The sequence below is a fragment of the Vulpes vulpes genome, chromosome X (genome assembly GCF_048418805.1).
Source record: "Vulpes vulpes isolate BD-2025 chromosome X, VulVul3, whole genome shotgun sequence".
In the NCBI taxonomy this organism is placed as follows: Eukaryota; Metazoa; Chordata; class Mammalia; order Carnivora; family Canidae; genus Vulpes; species Vulpes vulpes.
Genome location: NC_132796.1, coordinates 5,421,038 through 5,445,727, shown reverse-complemented (window position 1 = coordinate 5,445,727; position 24,690 = coordinate 5,421,038). Strand labels below are relative to the sequence as shown.

The 24,690-nt window shown below is 43.0% G+C and overlaps 1 protein-coding gene across 1 annotated transcript in view; it reads left to right on the top strand.

The window, feature by feature from the left end:
* The window catches only part of ANOS1 (anosmin 1), a 182,562-nt gene that overhangs the window by 112,277 nt on the left and 45,595 nt on the right, over window positions 1–24,690 (top strand). Inside the window, exons 4-6 of the mRNA XM_026015316.2 lie at window positions 11,525–11,747; window positions 19,668–19,852; window positions 22,265–22,394. Coding sequence (XP_025871101.2) covers window positions 11,525–11,747; window positions 19,668–19,852; window positions 22,265–22,394 — 538 coding nt within the window. The remainder of the gene's footprint in view (window positions 1–11,524; window positions 11,748–19,667; window positions 19,853–22,264; window positions 22,395–24,690) is intronic.

Sequence of the window (24,690 nt, the reverse complement as noted above, 5' to 3'; positions counted from 1 at the left end):
GTTCTCCATAGAATGTAGGCCCCCCCCCATTTTTTTTGAAATAGACTCAATTTTTAATTGCATTTTTATATGATGCTGGGGGAATATAGAATTATGTGAGATTCAGTTAGAGGAGAATTGATGAGTTTTGAAAATTGATAAGAAGCCGAGGCTGGAGATTATTCTGAATGATTTAAAGACCTATCTTGTTTGAAAAGAGGGGCAGAGTAGATAGAGTTAAGGGAATAGCCTGAAAATTCTAAGAGCATCAAATTTAAGGAAAACATAAAAGATGCATGAAAAGCACTTAACCAGTGTCTGAACATGAGAAACATTGAATAAATATTAGCCATTTTCACTATGAAGGGGAGGGCAAGGTTAACACTTGAATTCTGTGATAGGTCAGGGAGGTGGCACTTAAAAGGAATTTTGTCATTACGAGGTGACCGGAAGCCTGTCAGAGGGTTTCATTGGAAGAGGAGCCATCCATCCGTAGAACTCTGAGTTGTAGAATAAGGTATATGGGAGGAAATGTAGACCGAATGCCCATGACTGTTTATGCTTGAGTTCATTCTCTGAGACCGTCTGGGTGGAAGAAGGGGAGACAAGGGGCTGTGACCAGGGGCTCACAGTCTGAGGATGTGATTTTGTGTACCTTTGCTCTGGGAGGACTTGAATGCATTCATGTGCAGTTGCCTACCCTGCCTCCCAGGATGGCCCAGAGCAGTGCTTTTCAGATTCCATAGTGCACATAGATCACCTGGGCGTCTTCTAGAAGTGCATGTTCTGATTGAATGGGTGTGTGCTGTGGGCACCCAGCATCTGCATGTCCAACAGGAGGCTCTGAGGCTGCGGGACCAGGGGCTGCACTGGTGCAGCAGGGATGTAGGTGTCCCTCTAAGATAGCTGTGTTTAAATTCGTTTTATTTTCCTGTCTGCTTTGAAGATTTTCTTTCTATATCTGGTTTTAAGCATTGGCAAATTTTGACTGAGTAGCCTTTATATTTCTTATGCTTGGGGGTCATGGAGATACTTCTAATTGTAATTCTGATTGGGCTTCTAGTTTTAATCAAATTTTTTATATATCAGCAATATTTTTTCTTTCTCTCTCTCTCTCTCTCTTTTATTTATTTATTTATTTATTTATTTATTTATAGAAAGAGACAGAGCATGAGTGGGGGGAGCAGAGAGAGAGAGAGAACCTCAAGCAGACTGCTTGACTGCATGCCCCACACAAAGCCCAGCTTGGGGTTTGATCATGACCTGAGTCAAAATCAAAAGTCAGGTCCTTCAAGGACTGAGCCACCTGGGTGCCCCTATGTATAAGCCAATATTTTTTTTTCTATCCCGTTCTCTGTTTCCTATCCTTCTGGGACTCTAATTATATGTGATAAACTTTGTATTATGACCTGGGTCACTGAGTCTCTGATCATGTTTTTTTCTTCATCTTTTCCCTTCTCTTCTTTATCTTGATAATTTTTATCACTGTGTCTTCAAGTTGCTGTCAAGTGATCTTTTTCTTTGTATGGTGTCTAACATCTTTAAGATACCATCAGGCATAGTTTTCACTTCTTCATTTTTACTTCTGGAAGTGTCATGCAGGTCTTTCTCCTATATTCCTGGACAGACAAAGCAGATTTATAATGACTTTTAAAAATGTAAATAAATAAATAAATAAAATATTCTTTTCTGCTAACTCTATCACCTCTATCATTTCTGCTTTTGTTTCTTTAGATTTCTTTTTTTCTACTTCTTTTTCCTTTTGGACTTGTGAAGGGAGAGGAGGTGGTCTTGCGGGACTGAACCCTTCCCTGTGGGATCTGAAGCTGTTTCCAGGTAGATAGTGTCAGAAATGAGTTGAATTGTAGGACACCCCACTAGTGTGGGGAACCTCCCTACCAGCAGTGAAATTGGGGGTGCAAAATTTTCTAGTTTGTAAAAGGTAAAGTCTGTATTTTTTCTGAAGTATGATTCTACTTGTAACTTGGATGGGTGTGATGGTTTTGTAGAGTTAGGCAGTGTTTGCAAAATTCTTTGAGATGAAAGCCTGTTTAGAAACTTAAAAATATAAATCAAAGGGTGAACAACTACATTTCACAACTTTAGAATTTTTTCCTCTCTTTTTCCTTTTCTTCTTTTTTTTTTTAATTTTAAGGAGGCTCTGTGCCCAACGTGGGGCTTGAACTCATGATCCTGAGATTAAGAGTTGCATATTCTACCAAGTGAGCCAGGCAGGCACCCCTAGAATTTGTTTCTCTTAAGAGAAATTATTTATATGAGGCTTTTAGGCAATCCATTATTAACCTATATTGTTTCCCATTGCTTTGTAGAATTTCTAGAACTATGTTTAAAAAATTGGGTATGGGGAATCCCTGGGTGGTTCAGCGGTTTCGCTCCTGCCTTCGGCCCAGGGCATGATCCTGGAGTCCCGGGATCGAGGCCCCCAGTAAGCTCCCCTTAGGGAGCCTGCTTCTCCTTCTGCCTGTGTCTCTCATGAATAAATAAATAAAATCTTAAAAAAAAATTCAGGTACTCATCTTAGTGGCTAACACTAATTTCAACTTTTATATGTGCCAAAACCTGTGCTAATTGTTTACATAGTTAATACTTAGGGTAATATTACACAGTAATCGTTAATTATCCCCCTTCTATATTTGAAGACACTGAGACTTGTAGAATTAATTTTGCCTCCACATCATACAGCTCCTACCTGACTGATGTATTTGCTAGTCCTTCATTCTAGAATATTCCTTTGTCTTTCACATCATGTAACTCATCCTAAATATTGATGGCTTTTTTTTAAAAGATTTTTAATTTATTCATTAGAGCGCAAGCAGAGGGAACAGCAGAGGGGGAGGGAGAAGGAGAGTGCCCACTGAGCAGGGAGCCTGATGAATTGACTCGATCCCAGGACCTTGAGATTATGACCTGAGCCACCCAGGTGCCCCAATAACTTATGTTTTTAAAGAGCTTTCTCTTTGACAGTAGTTCTGATCAAGTGGCTTAGAGAAATTCTGGAATATTCATATTTGAAGACTCCTTATTAACGAATGTCTTTGCCTTAAACCTTAACCAAAAAAGCACAACATTATTCTTTGTACATTTTCATTATATAGTGTTAACAAGCTTAGTTGCAAACAGCTTACTTAAGCTGTAAAAGAAAAGAAATAGCTTTCTCTTGGTTTAATCCTTTTTAAAGGCTTACTTACTATTACTTCTTTTACTAAAGTCGAGTTGACACAATGTTCTATTGGTTTCAGGTGTAACCGAGTGATTCAGCTTCTGTGTACCTTAGCTGCTCCCCATAAGTGTAGCCAGCGCCCATCTGTCAGCCTACAACACTATTACAATACCACTGACTATTCCCTACACTCTTTTACCCGCCATGTGTCCATTCCATTAGTCTAATCCTCTTTGACCTCATGTGTACTTTCATTACTTTCTGTGTCTGCCTTGTTTTAATACAGATTAAACTGTTTAATGACTGCCCGCTCACTAGCAAACATATACACTGTAATCATAGCAGAGCATCATTTTCATACTTTCTTTTTCATCATTTGATTCCTAGTACCTAGAATGGCAGTTTGGCTTATCAATTAGTATATAAATCCTTCCATGGGCTGATTATTTCATATGCATGCCTAGTCACTCTGGGTAACAAAATGCAGGCAGAAGGGGAGAGAAGGAAATGACAGTTTAACTGGAGGATCCTTGCTTTCCCTGACTCTCTGGAAGTTTTTGAATTTCTGGAATCAAATGTGTGCCTCGTGATCTTCCAGAGATCTTCCAGCAACATTCTGGAGTGTTTCTCCCAGTGGAGTCATCTGACCATTGATATTTCCATACACAGTGACACATTTGCCTTCAAAAATAAAGAAAAGCAGGTCAAGGAAGAGGAAGTTGAGATACGTAAGATGACTTAATTTGACAAAACATATGTATTCATTGGAAGTGACTTCCCTAATATGCATATTTCTGATTGTCTCCTATTTTGTATTATTCATGGCCAAGGTGTATAATTTGCCCGGGAAACAAATTAATTGTAATCCCATCTAACAAATTGGTGTGTATAATTGAGTTTCCAGGCAAATTATAATTGCATTTCCATGAATAAATTACAAACATTTGAATTGACAATGCATTTTTCTATTTCATGCATACTTAGTACTTAGGTTCCTTCTTTGAAAGATGCAACTGGAAGTTTTAGTTGTTTTTTTTAACACTCACTATAATGTTTTTTATTATTTTATAGAAACTGTATATGCACATTAAGAGAGAGAGACTGGCAGAGACATAGGCCGAGGGAGAAGCAGGCTCCATGCAGGGAGCTTGACGTGGGACTTGATCCTGGGTCTCCAGGATCAGGCCCTGGGCTGAAGTTGGCACTAAACCGCTGAGCCACCCGGGTTGCCCATCTTTGGGTACTATTATAGTAGCCCATTTATTCTTGTTTCCTGTTTATCTGTAGAATGGCTGAATTTGGCATTGCATCACTTTGCAAGAAAGGCTCATGGGTGCTATATTCTATGAGTTTTTCTGTCTTTCAGAATGTTTCTGTCACATATACATTTAAATAACAGCTTATATATGATTTTATATATATTATATATACATTTTTTATTTTACTTATTATAGTCATTGTTGTATTGGCTTTACACATTAGATTTTGTAGGGAGGTACTAATTGGGGGGAAACTATATTTTCTCCATTATAATCAACCTGCCTTTTCTACCTGGATGCCTGAAAAATTATATTTTTATCCTTGAAATTCAATAGCACAAGCAACATTTCAGTGTTGCTTGTTTTTAATCAATATTCCTGGATGAGATTCCTGCCCTTTTGATTTACATATATATAATTTACATATATATGTATGTGTGTGTGTATATATATATATGATTTCCATACATGCATTTATAGAAGAACCTATCTGCAATGTGTTCCCTCTATTCCTTGATATTTCAAGAGTTAGATGCTCACAGGTGATCCTAATAGGAAAGCCAGTTGAGAGTCAGTGGTTTAGCTCTTTTCTTAGTTTACCCAGAGATACCTTGTGTCCTTTAGAAATCCGCTGGCTGTTATAGTGGCCCACACACTTACCTGTTCTGTGATTTGGGATAAATTATAATCTCCCTGAGCTTCTGTTTCCTCATTTGTACAATGGAAATAATAATGGTTATGGGGATTGGGGAGGAATAAGTGAGATGAGCAAGCAAAGCACCTGGAAGAGGGATTCTGTATTCATGGTGGCATTTGCTTATTGGCTGCAGCAGGAAAAAAAACCCTGCCTGGGCTCTGGCTCTTTGGAAAGGCTGCTATATTTGATGCATGATACAGTTCTGTTGAATTGAATTAAATACCAAGTGCAGTGTTCTCTCCATATCTGAGGCCTCATATATATAGGATTTCTAACATACTAAGTTTGCGAATTGAATGTTTTTATATTCATCATTCCATGATTACTGCATAAATTATTTTATTGTATAGTACCTTGCATTTTATACCAAACAAAACAAAGATGATAACATCTTTTACAGAAACATCCAAGAACTGTTAACCTACTATTGTAAGGATTTCACTTTATTTTTATCATTTGCCAGGCACGTTGAGATTAGCACATTGCCTAGATAAGGCACTAATAAACACATTTTAGTTTTTACGCTAAGAGATGGGATGTAGGAGAGATTCATAAGAATTAACTAATATATAATATTCCATAAAATATTAAGGATCTTTCACCTAATCCCAAGAGTGTTTTCATTTACTATAGTACTTTGCCTTATCCAGCCCTTCTTTGAGTTCACGGTGACAACCATGAGATAGTAACTATTCTAGAAAAATACATCATCTTTGAAGAGTATTCTGTTCTGAGTTTTGTATAGGGAAAGAGCAGAAGAAACCATGACTTTTCCAAATTTTCAGTTGGAGCCACTGACTAGCAAACATTGCCATTTGTGTGATTAGTGCAATGATTCATATGAATAGTTTTATAAAGCAGTTGTAGTTACATTAATTTTACAATGAATAGTTTGCCTAAATAGCTTGATAGAATTTTCTAAAGAAGAAATACCACATTTCGCACATATATCCGTGTTACTGCAGATGGTTTTCATTTACCATGAAGTTGATGGGCATTATACTCCTAATGATTTGGATGACTTGTATCTTTTCTAAATTTTTTACATCCCTCTTGATGAGTCTACCAGTAATTAACTAGTAATATCACAAGAAATAGTAGGTGCTTATTGGTCAGAAGTGTATTTACTGACACTGAATGACCTTTGTTCACAGGATTTACAACTGGCCATTAGTGGACCAATTTACACATTTTCTCTATATCTAGAGTATTAATATTCACACATCATTTTCACTGACTTGCACTCATTTTGATCCTTTATTCCATTCAACTAGTACATTCTTAATAAGCTACGTTTAAAGGCACAGTGAGAGACCTGCATACACATACCATAAATTCTCCAATTTATATTCAGACCATTAATAGTTTTCAACCTCATCCAAGATAATTATCTGAGATTATTGATAGAGAACATCAAAATTTGCCTTCAGTAGAAATAAACAATGGAACAGTTAAATAGAATTCTTCTGTAAGATTGTTGTATCAAATCCATGTATTTGTAAGATGATCTTCAAAACTTAGACTTTTTTCTTCCTTATAAAGGCCAGCAGGGCAGCGTTCCCCCTGTGGAGATTTCAGTGCTTACTCTGACGGTAGCACATTGGAGACTTGGGGATGATCACCGTAGAAGAAGCAGAGCCAACTTTCTGTCTTTGGATCTTAAAACATTTTTGTCAGAGTAACAGAAGAATTTGGAAATGTTAAACAGTAAACTTGTAGCATGGGAAAAGAAAAGAGACACCAATTACTCTACTCCTATTGAGCGCCCATTGTGGGCCAACTCTGCATAATAGCGCTTACTCCTTTGTATGCAGCGTCTCATGTAATATTCATAATGCTATTTGTACTATTTCAGGCTCATGGACCAGTCTAGAAAGCTCTGGTGCAAAGATGAACCCTTTTTTGTTCCCACATTTGTTTCCATGGTTCTCAAAACAATCACAGGCGCGCGCACACACACACACACACACACACACACACACAATCACGTTTTTTAATCCATACCAAAAAGGAGAAATATTAAATAAATAGAACACCTCTGACATCAACCAGGAGATCTAAATTATCTAAATTATCGTCCTAATTATGATCGTTCTTATGTTCACTGGGAGAAAATGTTTCCGATCTGGGTCGGCCCCTGTTTTTGTTTTTAATTCTGCCCCATTTGCTCCCTAAGTAAATTATGAAGATGAGGAGATGCCACCGTTGTTTTCCTGTCCCTCACAGCTCGAGGGTGTGGCGCTTGGCACACAGATGATGAGAGCAACACGAGCAGGGAGCCCGTACCTCGTTATCCGAGTCCCCACTCATCCCTGGGTTCCTCTGGGAAGCTTGCATGGAGCTGATGTGATTATACCGTGGTGCGAACTAAGCCACGGCGATTTCCCAGTTAGCAAGCAGTAAACACTTGCCAGATTTAATAAAACTATTTCTACTTGGAAATTTCAGCCCACGGGGGCCAACTGATTTTGGTAACTAAGGTCTTTCAGTGCCCTGTGATGTATACAGTTTGTTGAGAGCGAAAGGCCGGCAAACACTCCATCATCATTGTTACAGCTCCCTTCACGGACTTTGATTCCAAAGTTAGGGTTGGACCTACATTTAGAAACTCAAAAGCCAACAAAGTAAAACACATCTAGTACCAGGCAGGAAAAATGAACTGAGAAACGGAGGAAGGGAGAAAAGCCTGAAGAATCGACTCTTTCACTGTTACAAACTTTCTAAAAAATTAACTTGCTACCAATGTGTGGGACTTCGGTATTGAAACCACAGCCTTCCTTCTGAGGTTTAGCTGGAAAGTTCTTAGATTCAGACAGTATTTCGACTAGGAGTTAATCATTTATTTGACGTCCACGATTGTAATTTAAACTTTGAGGTTATGCTACTTCTAGCTAGTGTTTAGGTTTCCCCCTTTTTGTTAATTGGAGTGTGAGCTCTTCCCTTCTGCTTAATGGTCATGTAGTATTGCCACCTCGAAAACATGACAGTTTATGCTGTCACTGCACCTGTCCCACAGGATACACACGTCTCGCTCTTACATAGGTTTTTGTTTAATTGTGGTATAAAATACACATAATGTAGGAACGCCTGGGTGGTTCAGTGGTTGAGCGTCTGCCTCCAGCTCAGGGCGTGATCCCAGGGTCCTGGGATCGAGTCCTACTACATCAGCCTCCTATGGGGAGCCTGCTTCTCCCTCTGCCTGTGTCTCTCTCTCTCCCTGTGTCTCTCATGAATCAACAAACTCTTAAAAAAATACACGTAATATAGCATTTATCATCCTAAGTCATGTACAGGTTTTCAGCTTTTATTTTTTAAGATTTATTTGTTTTAGAAAAAAAGCACATGACCTGGGGGATGGGCAAAGCACGAGGGAGAAGCAAGCTCCCTGCCAGCATAGAGCCTGACATGGACCACGACCCCAGGGCCCTGAGATCATACCTGGAGCTGAAACCAGGAGTTGGACATTTAACTAATTGAGCCCCTCAGCCACCCTGTATGCAAATTTTTAAAAAAGATTTTATTTATTCATGAGAGACACAGAGAGAGGCAGAGACACAGGCAGAGGGAGAAGTAGGCTCCTGTGGGGAGCCTGATGCAGGACTCGATCTCAGGACCCCAGGATCATGCCCTGAGCCAAAGGCAGACACACAACCACTGAGCCACCCAGGTGCCCCTGTATGCAGATTTTTTTCTTTTTTTTTTTTAAGATTTTATTTATTTATTCATGAGAGACCAGAGAGAGAGGCAGAGACACAGGCAGAGGGAGAAGCAGGCTCCATGCAGGGAGCCCGACATGGGACTCGATCCCAGGTCTCCAGGATCAGGCCCTGGGCTGAAGGCGGCGCTAAACCGCTGAGCCACCCGGGCTGCCCTGTATGCAGATTTTTAATGCAACACTGTTTGGGGAATGAACCAGGAGCAGCACCATGGAACAATTTGCGCTGGTGTCAGAGTTACCCAGGGTTACTGGGATAGGTCCTTGTCCTGACGTTACCACGTTTGGGGTTTTTCATACTATTTCTGGTCACCATCAACATGAGAAATTAACAGGCGATCATTAACCGTCTTTTTGGAAACAAGGTAGAAACATTCCTTTCTCTCCTCCTCACTCCTTACACCAGGGACTTTGATGATGGGGAGGGTTTTTTCATTCCTTTTTAACCCTCTGTTGTTAACACACCTCTACCGTGGTGTGAGATACTCTCTGGCTACTAGTCCTCAATATTCGCTAACATTCTCCCGCCAGGCTACCTGGGGATGGCCTGTCTGCCTAGAGGGTCATAAGCGTCAGCGAGGAGCAGCGGGCAGCAGGCTGGCAGGCGTCACCAGATGTCACCAGATGGTAGAGAGCCATACTCAGTCATTATGAGAAGCAGCAGGCAGCGCGTGGGCAGCCTTACAAGTGGTAGTGGGTGTTGTCAGGTGTTCCCCAGGTGTGACCAGGTGCCGGAGAGCCGCATTCGGTCACCCACCAGCAGGCGTTACCAGGTGCTGCGGCAGTGAGTCACGGGTAGTCATCAGTGGAGCAGCAGGCGGTCTGCTGGCATTCAGCCACACGAGGCTCGGATCCCACCCCTGGTCTGGGTTCACCAGTGCTACCATTTTTATTTCTAGAAGAAGTCAAACAATAAACAAAGTAGCCTCCTTGAAGATCTCCTGCTTCCAGTGTCAAGAAACGCCAGGCCTTCCCCGGAGCCACTCTCAGACACTGGTGTTCGCATGGCCCAGGGCACGCTGAGTTGTCACGGCCTCTGACAGTTCAGACTTCGTGCACGTGGAGGGGCAGCTCAGGGGCCTCCGGGCGGGGTGTGAGCCGTGCTCCGCGCGCCACCCGGCTTCCCGGTCCTGGCTCCGCCACCACAGAGGCCTGGGGCATTGCCCGCGTCCCGCAGGTGAGGGAAGCGGGGTGTGGGGGTGCCGCACCCACTGCCTGAAAGCCTGGCTCACAAAGCAAAGCTCCGCGACCACGAGGCACCGCTGCAGAGGGGAAAACAGACGGCTGGGAATTTGCCAGGCTGGACAGGTGTGTTGCAGGTGAAAGCGGGTGTAGGGGGCTCGGGTAGGATGTGGGTAGCAATCTGGGCAACCAGCTGTCCAGGCGAAAGGAGGGGTAGGCTGAAAGTTAGGATGATAGTGAGGCAGCCGTCCTCCACCAGGCGAAGGGACGCCGCAGCGTGAGGCCATTTCCCTCTCTGTCCCGGGGGGGGGGGGGGCTGCTTTTAGGATCCTCAGCAGCTCCCTACTTGAGCAGCAGAAAGAAGCCCATATCCTCTGATTGCTTCTTATGTTCTAGTGGCAACCAAATGCTGTCCTGAACCTGTGTTCCTAAGGAGAAAGATGCATTTGATAGCTAGTTCTTTCCGTTACTCACACTCTTTCCATAATGCGACCCTAAATAAATCCCGGAATACCTGTTCTCACTAGTGTTTGATTGATTCTGGGTTCAACTGAAAAGTCATCAGCTAGAGGCTATTCAGAACCTGGCTGTGTCACAGGTAACGACGATTCATCTTTTTTCACTGCGTAGTTTATTGATAATTCCATATTGATAGACGGTTGCATCTGCACATTAGCTCTAGAAACCGGATATTATTAAAATATGTTCAGTTAAGGGAGGCTAAGATTACTTTTTGATGAGATATCAGCAAATATTACTGCTGTGAGAATTGCAAAGCTCCCGGAGGCCTACAGCTAAGGCCTTGTGATTAGCATTTAACACGTAAACAGAATGACTCATTAGAGAATTAAAATCTGTGTATGTCTACAGTAGTCCAAAGGGGGCCCTCAAATCGTAGAGACGCTTCATGAATATTTCTAATCAATTATTTGACAACTACATTTAACTCAGAACGTAATACTTTGTTGAACGTGTGTATGTATAACTGAGGAGATCTGTTGCATGCAGGATAATGTTATAACTCATGGGTCAGATTCCTTTTAGAAATTAGCATAAAATATTAGTTCTTTAGGAGGAAAAGAAAGCAAATACATTTATTTTGTAAGACATTCCAGGGCGGGCACCTGGGTGGCTCAGTTGGGTGATGATCCCAGCGTCCTGGGATTGAGCCCCGTTCCCAGCTCCTAGCTAAGCGGGGAGTCTGCTTCTGTCTCTGTCTGCCTCTCCTCTCGCTCATGCTCTCTCTCGCTGTCTCTCTCAATTAAAAAGAATTACATTCCGGGGAAATTTTGGCCAAATAAGAATTTTTACCTTCCTTTGTCTTGGAAATCAAGCATCACGTATCTTTAATAAGTTTTCTTTCCAGGGAGCAGGCGGGGTCAGTCGGTAGAGCATGAGACTCCTGATCTCGGGGTTGTAAGTTCGAGCCCCACGTTGAGTGTGGAGATCACTGAAAGAAACCAAAATCCTTAAAAAAAAAAATAAGTGAAATTTTCCCCTTCTCTCTTTAGCCTCTCTTCCCCAAGAAGAACTACGAATGCCTGACGAGCTGTGAGTTCCTCAAGTACATCCTGTCGGTGAAGCAGGGCGACTGCCCAGCCCCGGAGAAAGCCAGTGGGTTTGCCGCCGCTTGTGTGGAAAGTTGTGAAGCTGACAACGAGTGCTCTGGGGTTAAGAAGTGTTGTTCGAACGGGTGTGGACACACCTGTCAGGTGCCCAAGACGCTATACAAAGGTAAGGAGGAGAGCTGATGTGACGGGAACCTCACAGAGTCACTGGTGTGTGTGTGTGTGAGTGTGTAAGGATGTCAGTCAAAGATGGCACCATTCCAAGAGAAGAAAAAGGGTTAGAAAACACACTGTGACACACGGAAGCTTCTGAAAATATTACTGGACCATACAGATCAGCCACGATGCACTCATTCTGGGGCGGGGCAAGCCCTTCTTATTAGGGCGAACGTTTAGGAAGGACATCACTTCACGAACTTCCTCGTACTTTTCCGCATGGGGAGTTAAGTCAAGTAAGCCACGCCGTGGACATGGGAGCAAATCAATTTAAATCCTTGGAAAATAGGCTGGGCGTGGGGCACCCTTGAAAAACGCATAACAAACGCATGGGTTTTGTGGTTTTCCTGTTGGCAGAATCCAAGAACAGAAGTGTCATTGTACAGACTTGAAATATTTTGATTAGCGTCTTGAGAACCCAGATGGAGGAATAGCTTTCTTCCAAAGATGGGGATGCAGTTTACCAAACAGTTTAGCAGATGTAATAGTTTACATTCACAGGCACTTTCTAGAGCCCTAAACTCCTTGATGCTAAGGGCTACTTCCCTCTTCTGGGAATTGTGACTCGGTTCTTTGACAGCAAACCCATTCTGTTGTGTTACGTACAGGTTTGGGTACCATCAGAGTATCCCGGGAGACAAGATTTTGCTGGTTCTTTGGGTCTTCTATGAAGAGTGAGATAGAATCAATCACTAGGCACTATTCATTACAAGTAGAGAGAGTCATCTCTCCCTCCGTCTCTCTTTCTCTGACACCAAATATATATTCTTCCCAAATATAGGTCAGTTATTTTTAAACCGTATAAAAGAGTATTGCCAGCAGTGCCAGTTTTGAGTGATGTGCTGTTTTCAGAAGTCTGTTCTTACTATCACAACGGCGCTAGTCTCCCAGAACTCACGTCCCTGCCCATTCCCTCTGGCGCTCACTTGGAATTACTGTCTCTCAAATCTGTACAGTCCTCCCAGTTTTCCTTGTATTTGCATAGGGTCTTGGGAAACCTGGCATAAATATTATGACTCAAATTCAAAATAATTGCCCCTTCCCCTTCTTACCAGGTGACATGTCTTAATGGATTTAAAGTTTTACTGTTTTCATGCCTCTCATAAACTACATAAAATCACTTTTGCAAAACAACGCATTTAATTTTTCTAAAGTCTATTATTAAGAAGCCTTTTCTGTTATTCTAGATCACTTACTATTTAAGTATTCGCATTTACCATAAAAATAAGATGCTTTTAGAATGACTGTTGAAAACCCATTTGTAAAAACCCTTAGTGTTTTAAAAGGAGGGTGTTTTAAAGAGGCCATATAAATTAAAACATGCTTTTTATTTAAAAGCATTGAAGAGTCCGTATGAATTTCAAATATGTCTGGTTCACCAACAGTAAGGGAAATATTCTACAAAGGGCCAGCGTAAATGATTAATTATTAAAAGAGACTCACGATTTAAACCTATGCTTAACTAAATATGATGATTTTTTTTTTTAAAGTGCTGGAGTCCCTCTTCTATAAAGTAGCTCTTAACTTGGGTTTTTTGCAGAGACAGGTGATTCTTGGAGAGCTAACCAGGAATAGAATAAACAGACTCTTGACCTGATGGTGACTTTTGCCTAGTGAGCCTAGGACAATATTACTGTTAATTTGAAAATATATATAAGTCCATGTAGGTATTTCCCCCTTGCTCTGTTGAGCAGTCCCTGAAGGAAGGCTGGCTTCCACGTTGCTGGGGGGGGGGGGGGGGGGGGGTGGTTCTGACGTGCCACCAGGTAAGAACATGTGAGCCACAGGGGCTCCCCACAGCCTGCTGTGATGCTTTCTTTGACTGTCTTCGCTGATTAGGCACCTGGACTGTCTAATCACGTCCCTGACCAGGACTCACACTGCTTGCTCACTCTCAGGAGAGGACAGTGGTGCTGGGTTGTACCTAGCACTTGGCTTTGCAAGGACAAACAAACACAGCCAGACAGTCTGCATGCAAATCACCCTTGCCAGTCTGTGGAGTACCTGCCATCAGGGTCCTGCTCGCCTGGGCTTTGTCTTCTTACTGACCTGAACCAAGTGGGGGAGATCACCTTGCCCTCCTCTTTTCTGCTCGTGCTAGGTCTTTGCCATCTTTTCCCTCAGGGAGCGGCACCCCATCATGGGTTGGGATGGGCTGGTCCTACTCCCAGTCCACAAGTGCTGGAGCTGAGGCTGCAAGCCATTGCTTAGGTGATTTTTGGTAGCTGGTAGTGGAAATACATGTGACCTTAGGTCCCAGCTGGGCCAGCTCAACTATTATTTTCATTTTGTTTGTTTGTTTTTTTTAAGATTTTATTTATTTATTCATGAGAGACAGAATGAGAGGCAGAGACATAGGCAGAGGGAGTAGCAGGCTCCCTGCGAGGAGCCCAGTGTGGGACTTGATCTTGGATCCTAGGATCATGCCCTGAGCTGAAGGCAGATGCCCAACCACTGAGCCACTATTGAAAATCCCTATTTTCATTTTGAGTCTATCCAACTATAATAATGGATGACAAATTATTGTATTAATATAGTAGAGATCAATCAAAAGATGGATCAATATCAGATATTTTAATGTGATAAAATCACTGATTTGTCATTGGGTAGGGGGGATAGCATCAGTCTGATAGCAGCCCCTACCTGGTCCAGTAGTGTCCTATCAGGGTAGTCATGCACATAATGCTCATTTGTGCATAAATAATTATCTCAGCTTCTGTAGTAAATTGATAGGTGTCAACTTCCATCCTGTTTTTTCCTTTATTGTGTATGAGGTTAAACGTTTATATAAATATATGTATACCTGAGCTGATTTGATTTGCAACTGCTGATTCTCATCATTGAGTTTTCTATTATTATATTTTCTGAATTTTTTAAATCACTAAGTTTCATATATATATATTTTAAAGATTTTATTTATTTAGTAAGTAATTAATGAGAGATACACAAAGAGAGGCAGAAAAATAGGTAGAGGGAGAAGCAGGCTCCCTGTGGGGAATTCAGTGCGGTACTTGATCCTGGAACCCTGGGATCATGACCTGAGCCAAAGGCAGATGCTCAACCACTGAGCTATCCAGGTGCCCCAGTTAAACATTTTTTTTTAAATTTATTTATTTATTTATTTATTTATTTATTTATTCATTCATTCATTCATTCATTCATTCATTCATGAGAGACACAGAGAGAGGCAGAGACACAGGCAGAGGGAGAAGCAGGCTCCCCACAGTGAGCCTATTGCAGTACTTGATCCTAGGACTCTGGGATGACTTGAGCTGGAGGCATATGCTCAACCACTGGCACCCAGGTGCCCCTAAACATTTTTAAAATACAGAAACATAAGTGTTCTGTTTAGCCTCCTTTGTTTGTGGTTGGGAAGATGGTGGGCATACTTGATGTTATAGCATCTAAGGCTTTAGATCCTGCAAAATTGAGGGTTTTTTTTTTAAAAAGATATATTTATTTGTTTGAGAGAGAGAGAGAGTGAGTGGGGACAAGGGGCAGAGGGAGATGGAGAGAGAGTCCCAAGCAGACTCCATGCTGAGTGTAGAGCCTGACGGAGCTGGATCTCACCACCTTGAGATCATGACCTGACCTGAAATCAAGAGTCAGATGCCTAACTGTGCCACTCAGGTGCCTCAAACTTGAGCACTTAAAAATAATGCATATTTTGAAAAGATGTTCAATGGAATGCATTATATTTGAGCATTTAATTTGGTTTATGCTGTTAAGAATTATCCTTAGCTGATGCCTCTGGAGTTTAAAACAGGAAAACAATTTTTTTTTTCACTTTGCCCTTCAAATACAATTGTTAAGGGCATCCTGGAAGGCTTGCAAATGTTAATGTGGGTAAATGCTACCCAAGGTGCCAGTTTCCTGTAATGCAAAACTTAGTGTAGTTGAGGAAAGTTTGAAAGTCTGATTCTCCACAGGTAAAACAAAAAGGATTAAGTATCCGGGCACTCGTTTTCCCTTTGCTGCTCCCCCTGGCCTATTTCAAGGCCAGTTTACAGCTGAGTTAGGCTCTCTTCCCTCCCGAAGATGATATGATTTATTTTACTGCCCAAACTTCTGCTTCTCCTGACTCCTCCAGCAATGGCACTTGGTTAGGCAGGGCAGGAGAAAAGCTGAAATTGTTTTCCAAATGTAAGGATTGAGATGAATCTGTGGTATCCCTCTTTTCCCTTTACCGTGCAAAAGCTGAAACTAATCACAATCACATATCAGTTTGTTTTCAAACAAATTGGATGATCCAATGATGGTATAGACTTATTATTTCCATGAATAGCTTTGTATGTGAAATATTGAAACTTAAAGTCTTTAGAGATGGACTAGTCCACTATTCACAAATCAGTTTTTTGACATTTAGGCTCCTGACAGAAATGTTTTTACAGGGAGCAATCAAATCTGATTTGATTTGCAACTGCTGATTCTCATCATTGAATTTTCTATTATATTTTCTGAATTTTTTTAATCACTGAGGTTCACCACAATACTTCTGATGCTCTAAAGAAAATACACCTATATTGCCACACGTTGTGGGATGTTGTAACATTTTTGACAGAATAGTGTGGATTTCAGATGACTAATGTGTTCAAAAATAATTTAAAGAAGAAAAAGTCCAGTCATTTACATAATAAAGAACACGCTGAGGAGACATGCATTCTGCACATCTGGCTACACAAGTAGGGTGCTGGGTGAGCTACCTAGGACTTTGCAGAAGACCTGGGAGTGGGGGTTAGAGGTTCTGGGGGCTGGGGGGGCCAAGCCCCATCTGCACACAATTACAGCTGAGTGCTGGAGTTACTTCCAATCAAGAGAGCCAGCTGACCCTAATGCAAAGCAGATGGACCATTTCTCAACATGCAAATCGTAAGATTGTTGTACATAATAATTGAAGAGTTTGTTAAATGAAGAAATGCGAACTGACATCGCTCTGATGCTCATTATGTTCAATTAAGGCTCTTGGCTGTTGAATGATATTCAACATTAAAACCTTATAGCAAGGGGATTCGGATGCTTTGCTGCTGATGAGTTCAGGTCACTTCAGCGGCTGCACTATTTACTGGAGATGCATTTATTCTAGAGGAGTATACGTAGGAGAGCCAAGGAGAAACTTGTCTCAGAGAATGTGCTTTAGGATTTTAAAGAACTAACCAGCCATCTTCTCTTTACTGTGCACAAAGAAACCACGTGAATCACAAAATGTTCTCAGCGGCCGCCCTCTCCACATACCCCCTTGGCCACCCTCTTCACATACCCCCTCAGTAGAAAGTGTGTCTAGTACCCGCCTGGAATGCAAACATGACACAAAGCAATCATTTTGTCGAGATTGGGTTTTCCTCTCTCTGAGCAAACTTTGGTACTTTTTCCTTGACCTAAGTCTTCAGAGAGCTACTTCGGGATAAAAACCCACCAGCAAACTTTGGGATTACCATCCTCTCAGGAATTGTCAGGAACTGGTCTTTTGTTTAAAACGAGGAAAGTTCTCTCAATGCAATAAAACTATTCATTCCATCTTGTAAACTCACTAATCGAGTTTTATTGTATTTTTATTTCATATTTACTTTTTAAAAACGTAAGAGTAAGCAAACACCTGTGCTAAGTTTTCTCCCTTCCCTAAAACGAGTCCCTCCAGCAGAGAGGGGTTGACCCCGTTGGTGCAAAGATTGTGTCACTGTGTCTCTATCGTCCGACTTCTGCAGATACATTCTTGAGGGTGGAATGGGACAGTGGGTTAGGCTGTTCTTCAGCAGACATTTACTGAGCATTTCTTGTTGTAGAATGTGCTCTCCTGGGCCACTGTGAGGTGTGGGAATGAAGGAGACCCGTTCCTTGAGGGCTGGGGGTACAGCTTCATGGGGAAGATGGACGTCATCCAGTGAGCTTCTGTACTAAGAGTTCAGTGCACATTTTGACAGTTACAGGCTAAGCTTTGAAGAGGGAGCAGGAGAATGGAAGCTTTATTTCCAACTGCGAGGTGTAGGGTAAGTAGCTCTGAGGGCTGGCATTCAGACTGAGTCTGGAAGTATTCATGTGTCTGTAGTCAGAAAAGAGGAGGAAAGATATTTCAGACTGAAAAGAAATAGTAGTAGTAGGAAGTACCTGGCCATGCATTTCTAGAAAAGCTCTGTTTAAAAAGTAGGTTGCGCGACATATATGTAAAACATACCAGAGATAACTGGCAAGATGGCTGGTAGTAGATCATAAAGATGGGTGCCTGGGATGTCTTGACATGATGCACATGACGTGCTACTTGTTCATTCCACAGAAAATGGGATGCAGTGGAATCATCAGAGAAGGTAGAGGAGACCCTCTGTCCTGTACTTAGGAGAATAATCATCACAAAACACTGTGAAGAGGGAATCAGAAAGATGTGCAGAGCTATGAAAACTGCCTCTTTTCTCGACTTTTCTCAGTGGCTCTTCCTCATTCAAAGTGTAGAACGAAGCAGAAAACTCGGAGAGAAAAGCTGAGATTGGGTCATTGCTCCAGGCAACTTAATCTAACCCCAGACTCAATTACTTGATGTTCAGAATGTAGGCAATTAACCCTTCACCCACAGCACAAACTCACAGCGAGGATCAGTTGAGATACTAAGGTTATGGTACAGGGCAACGTGCAGAGACAACCCATCAGCAAATCAAAACAGAGACTGCCGTGGGTGTGGGAAATGTGATTTCTAGAAAGTATTTTGCAGAACTCACTGACCTTTGATCTGATTTATTTGGTGCTATTTTAAAATTCTACAGTTCCATCCACCTAAATGTATAGGGAGTCTAAAGCTTCCCCCAACAAGACTTAGTGTGAATTAAGATCAAAATGAAAATCAGAGTTGATAGTCAGTGACATCACTCCATGCGTCAGACGTTGTCTACATTTTGTATTTGCACGGTTTTCAATTTCCTTTGAAATTGAACACCAAAAAACTGGTGTTCGAAGTTCTGATGGCATCAAACATCATGGGGCCATGGACTCTAACTAATCCAGTTGGTTTTACATAGCTTACGAGTACAGAACTTTGTTTGAAACTTCCCTTTCCATAATGGCTGTGATTTTGAACTCTGGTTCTTAAATCTGTCAGTCGCCAGACCACTTGCGTGCGCTGTAGGGGTAGAAGGAAATCAGAATGATTAACTACTTTAAAATGAGACACCTGTGAGGGACTTTTGCAGCAGGGCGGCCGCTCGTGCCAAAACCAAACACTATAAATTCATCATTTTCCAATTTTAAACCATAAGCCTATAGGAGAGAGCCCAGCAATCAATTGGGGAATGCGAGAGATCTACGCTTTGGAAATCATTCTTGTAAGGTCTGACCACATGAGAGCATTTAGCCTTATAATTTTTCCCTGAAAAGGCAAATTTTCTGAGACAGGAGAGGTGAGCAAATCAGGGAACCATGTTAGAATGACCTTAGACTGTATCGGTAGAAGCAGAGCGTGGTAAATGGGAGCAGGGTCTTCAAAGTCTTCTTGACTGTGGCCTCATGCGAATTCCTTGGGAACCTGCAGTGACGTAGCTCGGTAACATTGTTTATTCAGAATAATGCACATGAAAGAATTGCTCTCCCGTTGACTGGGGAGAAAAATACTCATTCAGAATCAGGACCCGATTTAGGGCCTCTTGTAAAAATGGGAAAGTGAGAAGCAAAGGAGGTAATGCTATGGAGATGCGGCGGGCTGACCTCTGCGTCAGAAGGTTTCAAACACGGAACCTGGACAGAGCGAAGCCACTTTTCTGGAGGGAAGTGAGCATCACTTGTCATTACCTGAGATTTGTCTTCTCTAAAGATTTGTCTTTTCTTCCTCAGCTTTCCCTGCATGCACCTGCATCCCTCGCTAACGGTTTTCATGGCCACGGTCCTGTTTCAGGTGTCCCCCTGAAGCCCAGGAAGGAGTTGCGATTTACAGAACTGCAGTCCGGACAGCTGGAGATTAAGTGGTCCTCGAAATTCAATATTTCCATCGAGCCCGTGATCTACGTGGTACAGAGAAGGTGGAATTACGGGATCCATCCTAGCGAGGACGATGCCACACAGTGGCAGACGGTAGCCCAGGTGAGCGCTTCCTGGACCCCCCCCCCCCCCACTTCGGTGGCATCTGTCTAACACCCACCCGCAGGTACAGAGTGAACTCGCCGTGCCTCAGCCCGAATACCTGGCTACCAAAAAGACTTAGTCAGCCGTGGACGTCATAGCATGCGTGTCTGCAGAAGACATGTGTCTGTGAGCTCCGTAGATGTGACCCAGTGTGACCAGTAACCTGAGTGTTGGCTTTCTTTGCTCAAAAGACATGTGCAAGGGAGATTTTCTGAGTGTTCACATTTATTTCCTCCAAGAAGTGTATTTCCTTGAGATAAACCTAAAACCCACCCAAGTAGGAGAAATGCAACTGTGTTAGGACTAGCTCATCTGAACCATTCCTGTTTCTCCTGCGTCGAAGCCTTCGCTCTACACAGGGACTGGGGTGGCGCGCAGTGAGATTCCTCTCTTGCACGGCCGTGGTGGGAGGGAGCCAGCAGCCCCTCAATCATTGCTAAGTGCTTCCTCCGTCCTGGTCAACTGATACCCCACCTGGACGGCAGCACTCCCGGGGTTTATCTGAGCTCCGCTGCTTCCTCTGCTGTCTCGCTGATGAGAAAAGCAAAATATTTTCTTTCTTTTTAAGAGCTGTTAAATGGACTACCAGCTGTAAGAAACCTACACGGTTCTAGAGAAAGAACAAATTTTCAATGTGAACCTGCCTCATGCCCTCAGCAACTGCAGTGCCTTTTCCACATGTGTCTGCGGGCAGAAATTCTGACCCGGCGTCCATCAGGTCGTGTTGCTCCAAGGACGAGATTCCCATTGTGCCTTTCAGTAAATACAAAATAAATTTCAGCGGGCAGGTGTTTGGACAGGGAATTTGGCTCTTTCCTAATAGTAGTATATCAAAGAAGATAAACACTAAAATAATTTAGAGACACCCCCCCCCCCCCCGCCCTAAGTAAATGAACAATTTGATGTACAAGAAACAAATTAGTGGCAAAAAAAAAACCAAAACAAAAAACAAAACCAACCCTGGTCAAATAAATTTTGTAATTCTATTTCATACTTATTCTCTCAAAAAAAGTTTGCTTTCATAAAACATAAAGATGTCTGGCATACAGCCTCAAAGACTCTTTGATTTATGTGGTGTGCTTCCTTAATGGTATAATCTCACTTGTAAATTTTCCAAATTACTTAAAGACTTATGAAAGTAACTGACAATAAGATCAGCTCTTAAAAAAAAAAAAAAGAAAGAAAGAAAAAGATCAGGTCTTTTATCCCTTCTCTTCTGGAGAGAGGAAAGATCTTCAGTTAATCTTATTATCTTCACTAGTTCACGTCTTTGTCTTCCTCCCACCTTCCTTTCTTTGCTAAATGCTGTGGGAATCACACTGAGTTCAGTTTTTGTAAACTCAAGGCTAGTAAACGTTGACGTCCGTGCAAGAGTCCCCTCCTGTTCCACCAAATGAGGTAGAAAACCATGTTGGAGAGTCCAGAGCCTTCCCTTGTAGATAGTAAAGCAAAGGTGACACCCCTTTTCAAGAGGTTATTGGGGACTGGGGTGTGGGAGGGTTCGTTCGGTTCCATCCTCCTGGCCTGCATTCGTCACTGGGCGCAGGCTGAGTCCGCAGTGGCCGTAGACAAGGTGCCATACGTGGCCTTGTGGCCCTTGTCATCGGTGCAGGCGATTGCAGGTCCGCCGCAGGGTGGCGGAGAAAGAGCCACACTTCCCCTCAGCCTGATGAAGGGGGAGAGCTTAGTCCTGCCTTGTGCCTCCAGCAGGAGAGGCAGCCCGTCTAGCACCTTCCCCAGTGTCCAGTGTTTTTCCCTTTGGACATTTTCTGGGACAGAGATATGTCAACACACCTCCCCTTGGACGAACACGACCGGGACCTTGCAGGCCTTAACCCGATTTACACAAATAAGGAAGAGAGGCTTGGGTTCAGTGTAATTCTAGAAGTTGTTAGTACTCGTTAAAGCGCATGGGTCCTCATAGCGACTTCCAAGACTGTATTTGGCAAGCACGCTAGAGAGGCATTTTCTTTCTATAATCGAAAGATGATTTCATTTTCTTGCCTATAATGTCATGATTAGCTCATGCGTATATTCGAATGCTCAGATGTGTAATTGAGGGATGAAACCTCTCGTGGCTTTAATGCTACATTAAATCACCAGACTTAAGTAGCCCAGGCACGTTCATTGCGTTGGCTCCAGAGATCTTTAACTGTTTGGGGTGAAATCCCTAGGAGTGGAATGAAGCACTTAAAATGTCCTAGAAATTCCTCGAGTCCTGACAGCTTTTCTGCCAACCGCGCTCGATGGCCACACTCCTGCACAAGGGCACAGGGAGGCCAGGGCGGCGTTGGGCCGGCTGCCGACGTGGTGTGCTCTGAAGGCGGACCCGACCGACCCGTCTCTCTGCCCTGTGACATTTCTCCTCAGACCACAGATGAGCGGGTCCAGCTGACCGACATACGACCCAGCAGGTGGTATCAGTTCCGAGTGGCAGCCGTCAACGTGCATGGCACCCGAGGCTTCACGGCCCCCAGCAAACACTTCCGCTCCTCCAAAGGTCAGTCCTGCTCTCCTGACCCCACGCTCTCCTTCCTCCCAGGCGCGCCTGGGATGCGGAGCCGTGGTGTCCCCATGTTCATATTTATGGTTGGTCAGCAGGTGGCTTTGCTGTTCTTTGTGAACGGGGCCAGATGTGTGAGGATGTACGATTAAGAACATCCTTGGGCCTTTTACCTTCAAAACATCACCCGAGATGATATAATGGAGTTTCCTCCGCTTTGAAGTGGTGGTTTCCCATCAATCTTTGCCTCAAGATACTGTGGTGTAGTCACCATTCAATTAAGTTTTGGAGAGAAGGGTTTAGTTTGAGCTACTTCAGATGGTGCAGCTTTTCTTGAAACGGTGTTTGCATACAGTGTGTATTAATCTTTTATGCTTGAAAACATCCACAATTGAAACCGTGAGTCACATATGTCATTGCCATTATTTTGTTCATTTTTTTAAAGATTTTATTTATTTATTCATGAGAGAGAGACACACACACAGAGGCAGAGACACAGGCAGAGGGAGGAGAAGCAGGCTCCATGCAGGGAGCCCAATGCAGGACTCAATCCCTGGACTCCAGGATCACGCCCTGGGCCGAAGGCAGACGCTCAACCATGGAACCACCCAGGTGTCTCTCGTTCTGTTCTTATTTCATTTGCTATTAGGAAAGTCTCTGGGATCCAACAATACTAATGATGTGACATCTCAGGTAAGTTTAGTGTGTGGTAGTGGCAGGATGGACCTGGGTTAGATGCCAGTAATGCCTCCGTGTGTGTTTCTCCGGCTGTGCCTCCTTGGCTGTACACCTTCACCGCTCACTGTACATCTGCCACAAGATCCCGTTTCACAGATCGCGGCTAGTGAGCTGATTCACTTCCTAACCAACTATGGGAACGTTTGGAGTGGCTGCTATAACTTGTGATTTCTGTTGTGTGATTGGGGAAATGTCTACGTCACAGCCAGTCTGTGCATTTCTCTCGATGTAATATTGCCGCCGCTTTGTCTATGTCATCGTTGGTCTTAGAAGTGGAAAGCTTGCAACCAAAATAAGTTAGTATTTGGATTCTGTTACACCGTATGCTGTACACTGTTAACTTTATTTTAAAAGACCTTTTAAGAAAGAAAGGGAAGCTGCATTTTTCCCTCCTTTGAGGCAAATCCACTAAGGAAGTTTAAAACTGCAATCATAGACATCAAACCTCGTCTCGAGGCTGTGTCTCCAATTGGTCTGATGATTTAGAGAGGCAAAGGAAATAATTAACAGTGGGTTCAGAGGCAAGGATCAATAAGAGGCTTGAGAACTCTTCACCTTGGGTTTCATGGTTCAAATGCGATCCAGGCACGTCGAGGTCAAAATACGTTACCATCTGTGCGGTTGCCTGCAGGTTGCCTGGGCTGGTGCTTTCAGGTCAGGGCTGCGGATAGAGAGCAGCCGGTAGCAGCTTCCAGCCTTTGGAGACAGATGTGGAAGTACCTTCAGTGGTTGGGTGGGATCTGGGCAGAGCTCTGCTGGCAGCCCCCAGTGACAGCACCTCAGAGGCATCCTTTCTGAGCATGTAGCCAGGCCATGCTGTCCCAGGATGCCCCCTGGATATCTGAGCACCTCAACAGTCTGCAATTCCAGCTGCACCCCTCAGATTTAAATAGGCTTTCGCTGAATGAGAACGCACCATGCTGGGGAGGCATGGCATTCACCATTACACTGTTGTTCTCGTCTCTGATTTTCCAGACACACCCAACACTGAGCGTTCCAGACACTGTCCTTGCAGTTCTGGCAAGCCAGAAATGTCTGCCCAGAATTCATAGTAGAGTCTACTCTTTTCCCAGTGAAAATGCATCACAGAATTATGGAAATGTAACAGATCCACTAAATGGTTGAACACAATTCCTCTAGGATTTGTCTAAAGGACACTTGCCCATTTCCAAGATGGCACCACATCTTCCCTCACCTACTCAGATCTCCTCAAACAGAGAAATGTGCCTTAATGGGATAATGGTTTATAACAACCTTACTGAAATATAATTATCATACCGTTAAATTCATTCCTCCGAAGAGTATAGTCCAGTCATTTGTACTATTTATGGAGGTGTGCATCACCATCGTCCACTTTTAGAACCCTCCAAGAGCCTCCATGCCTTACTGGGGAAACTTCAAGGTAGAAACAAAGTTAGTTTTGAATCTTCACCTTCTCATCACTCAAGTTTCATTCTCTTTTGTATTAAAGAAACATTTGTTGAGCTCCTATATGTGTCAGGCTCTGGTCTAGGCACAGGGGATAATAAATGAAGGAAAGGTGAAAAATGTGTGC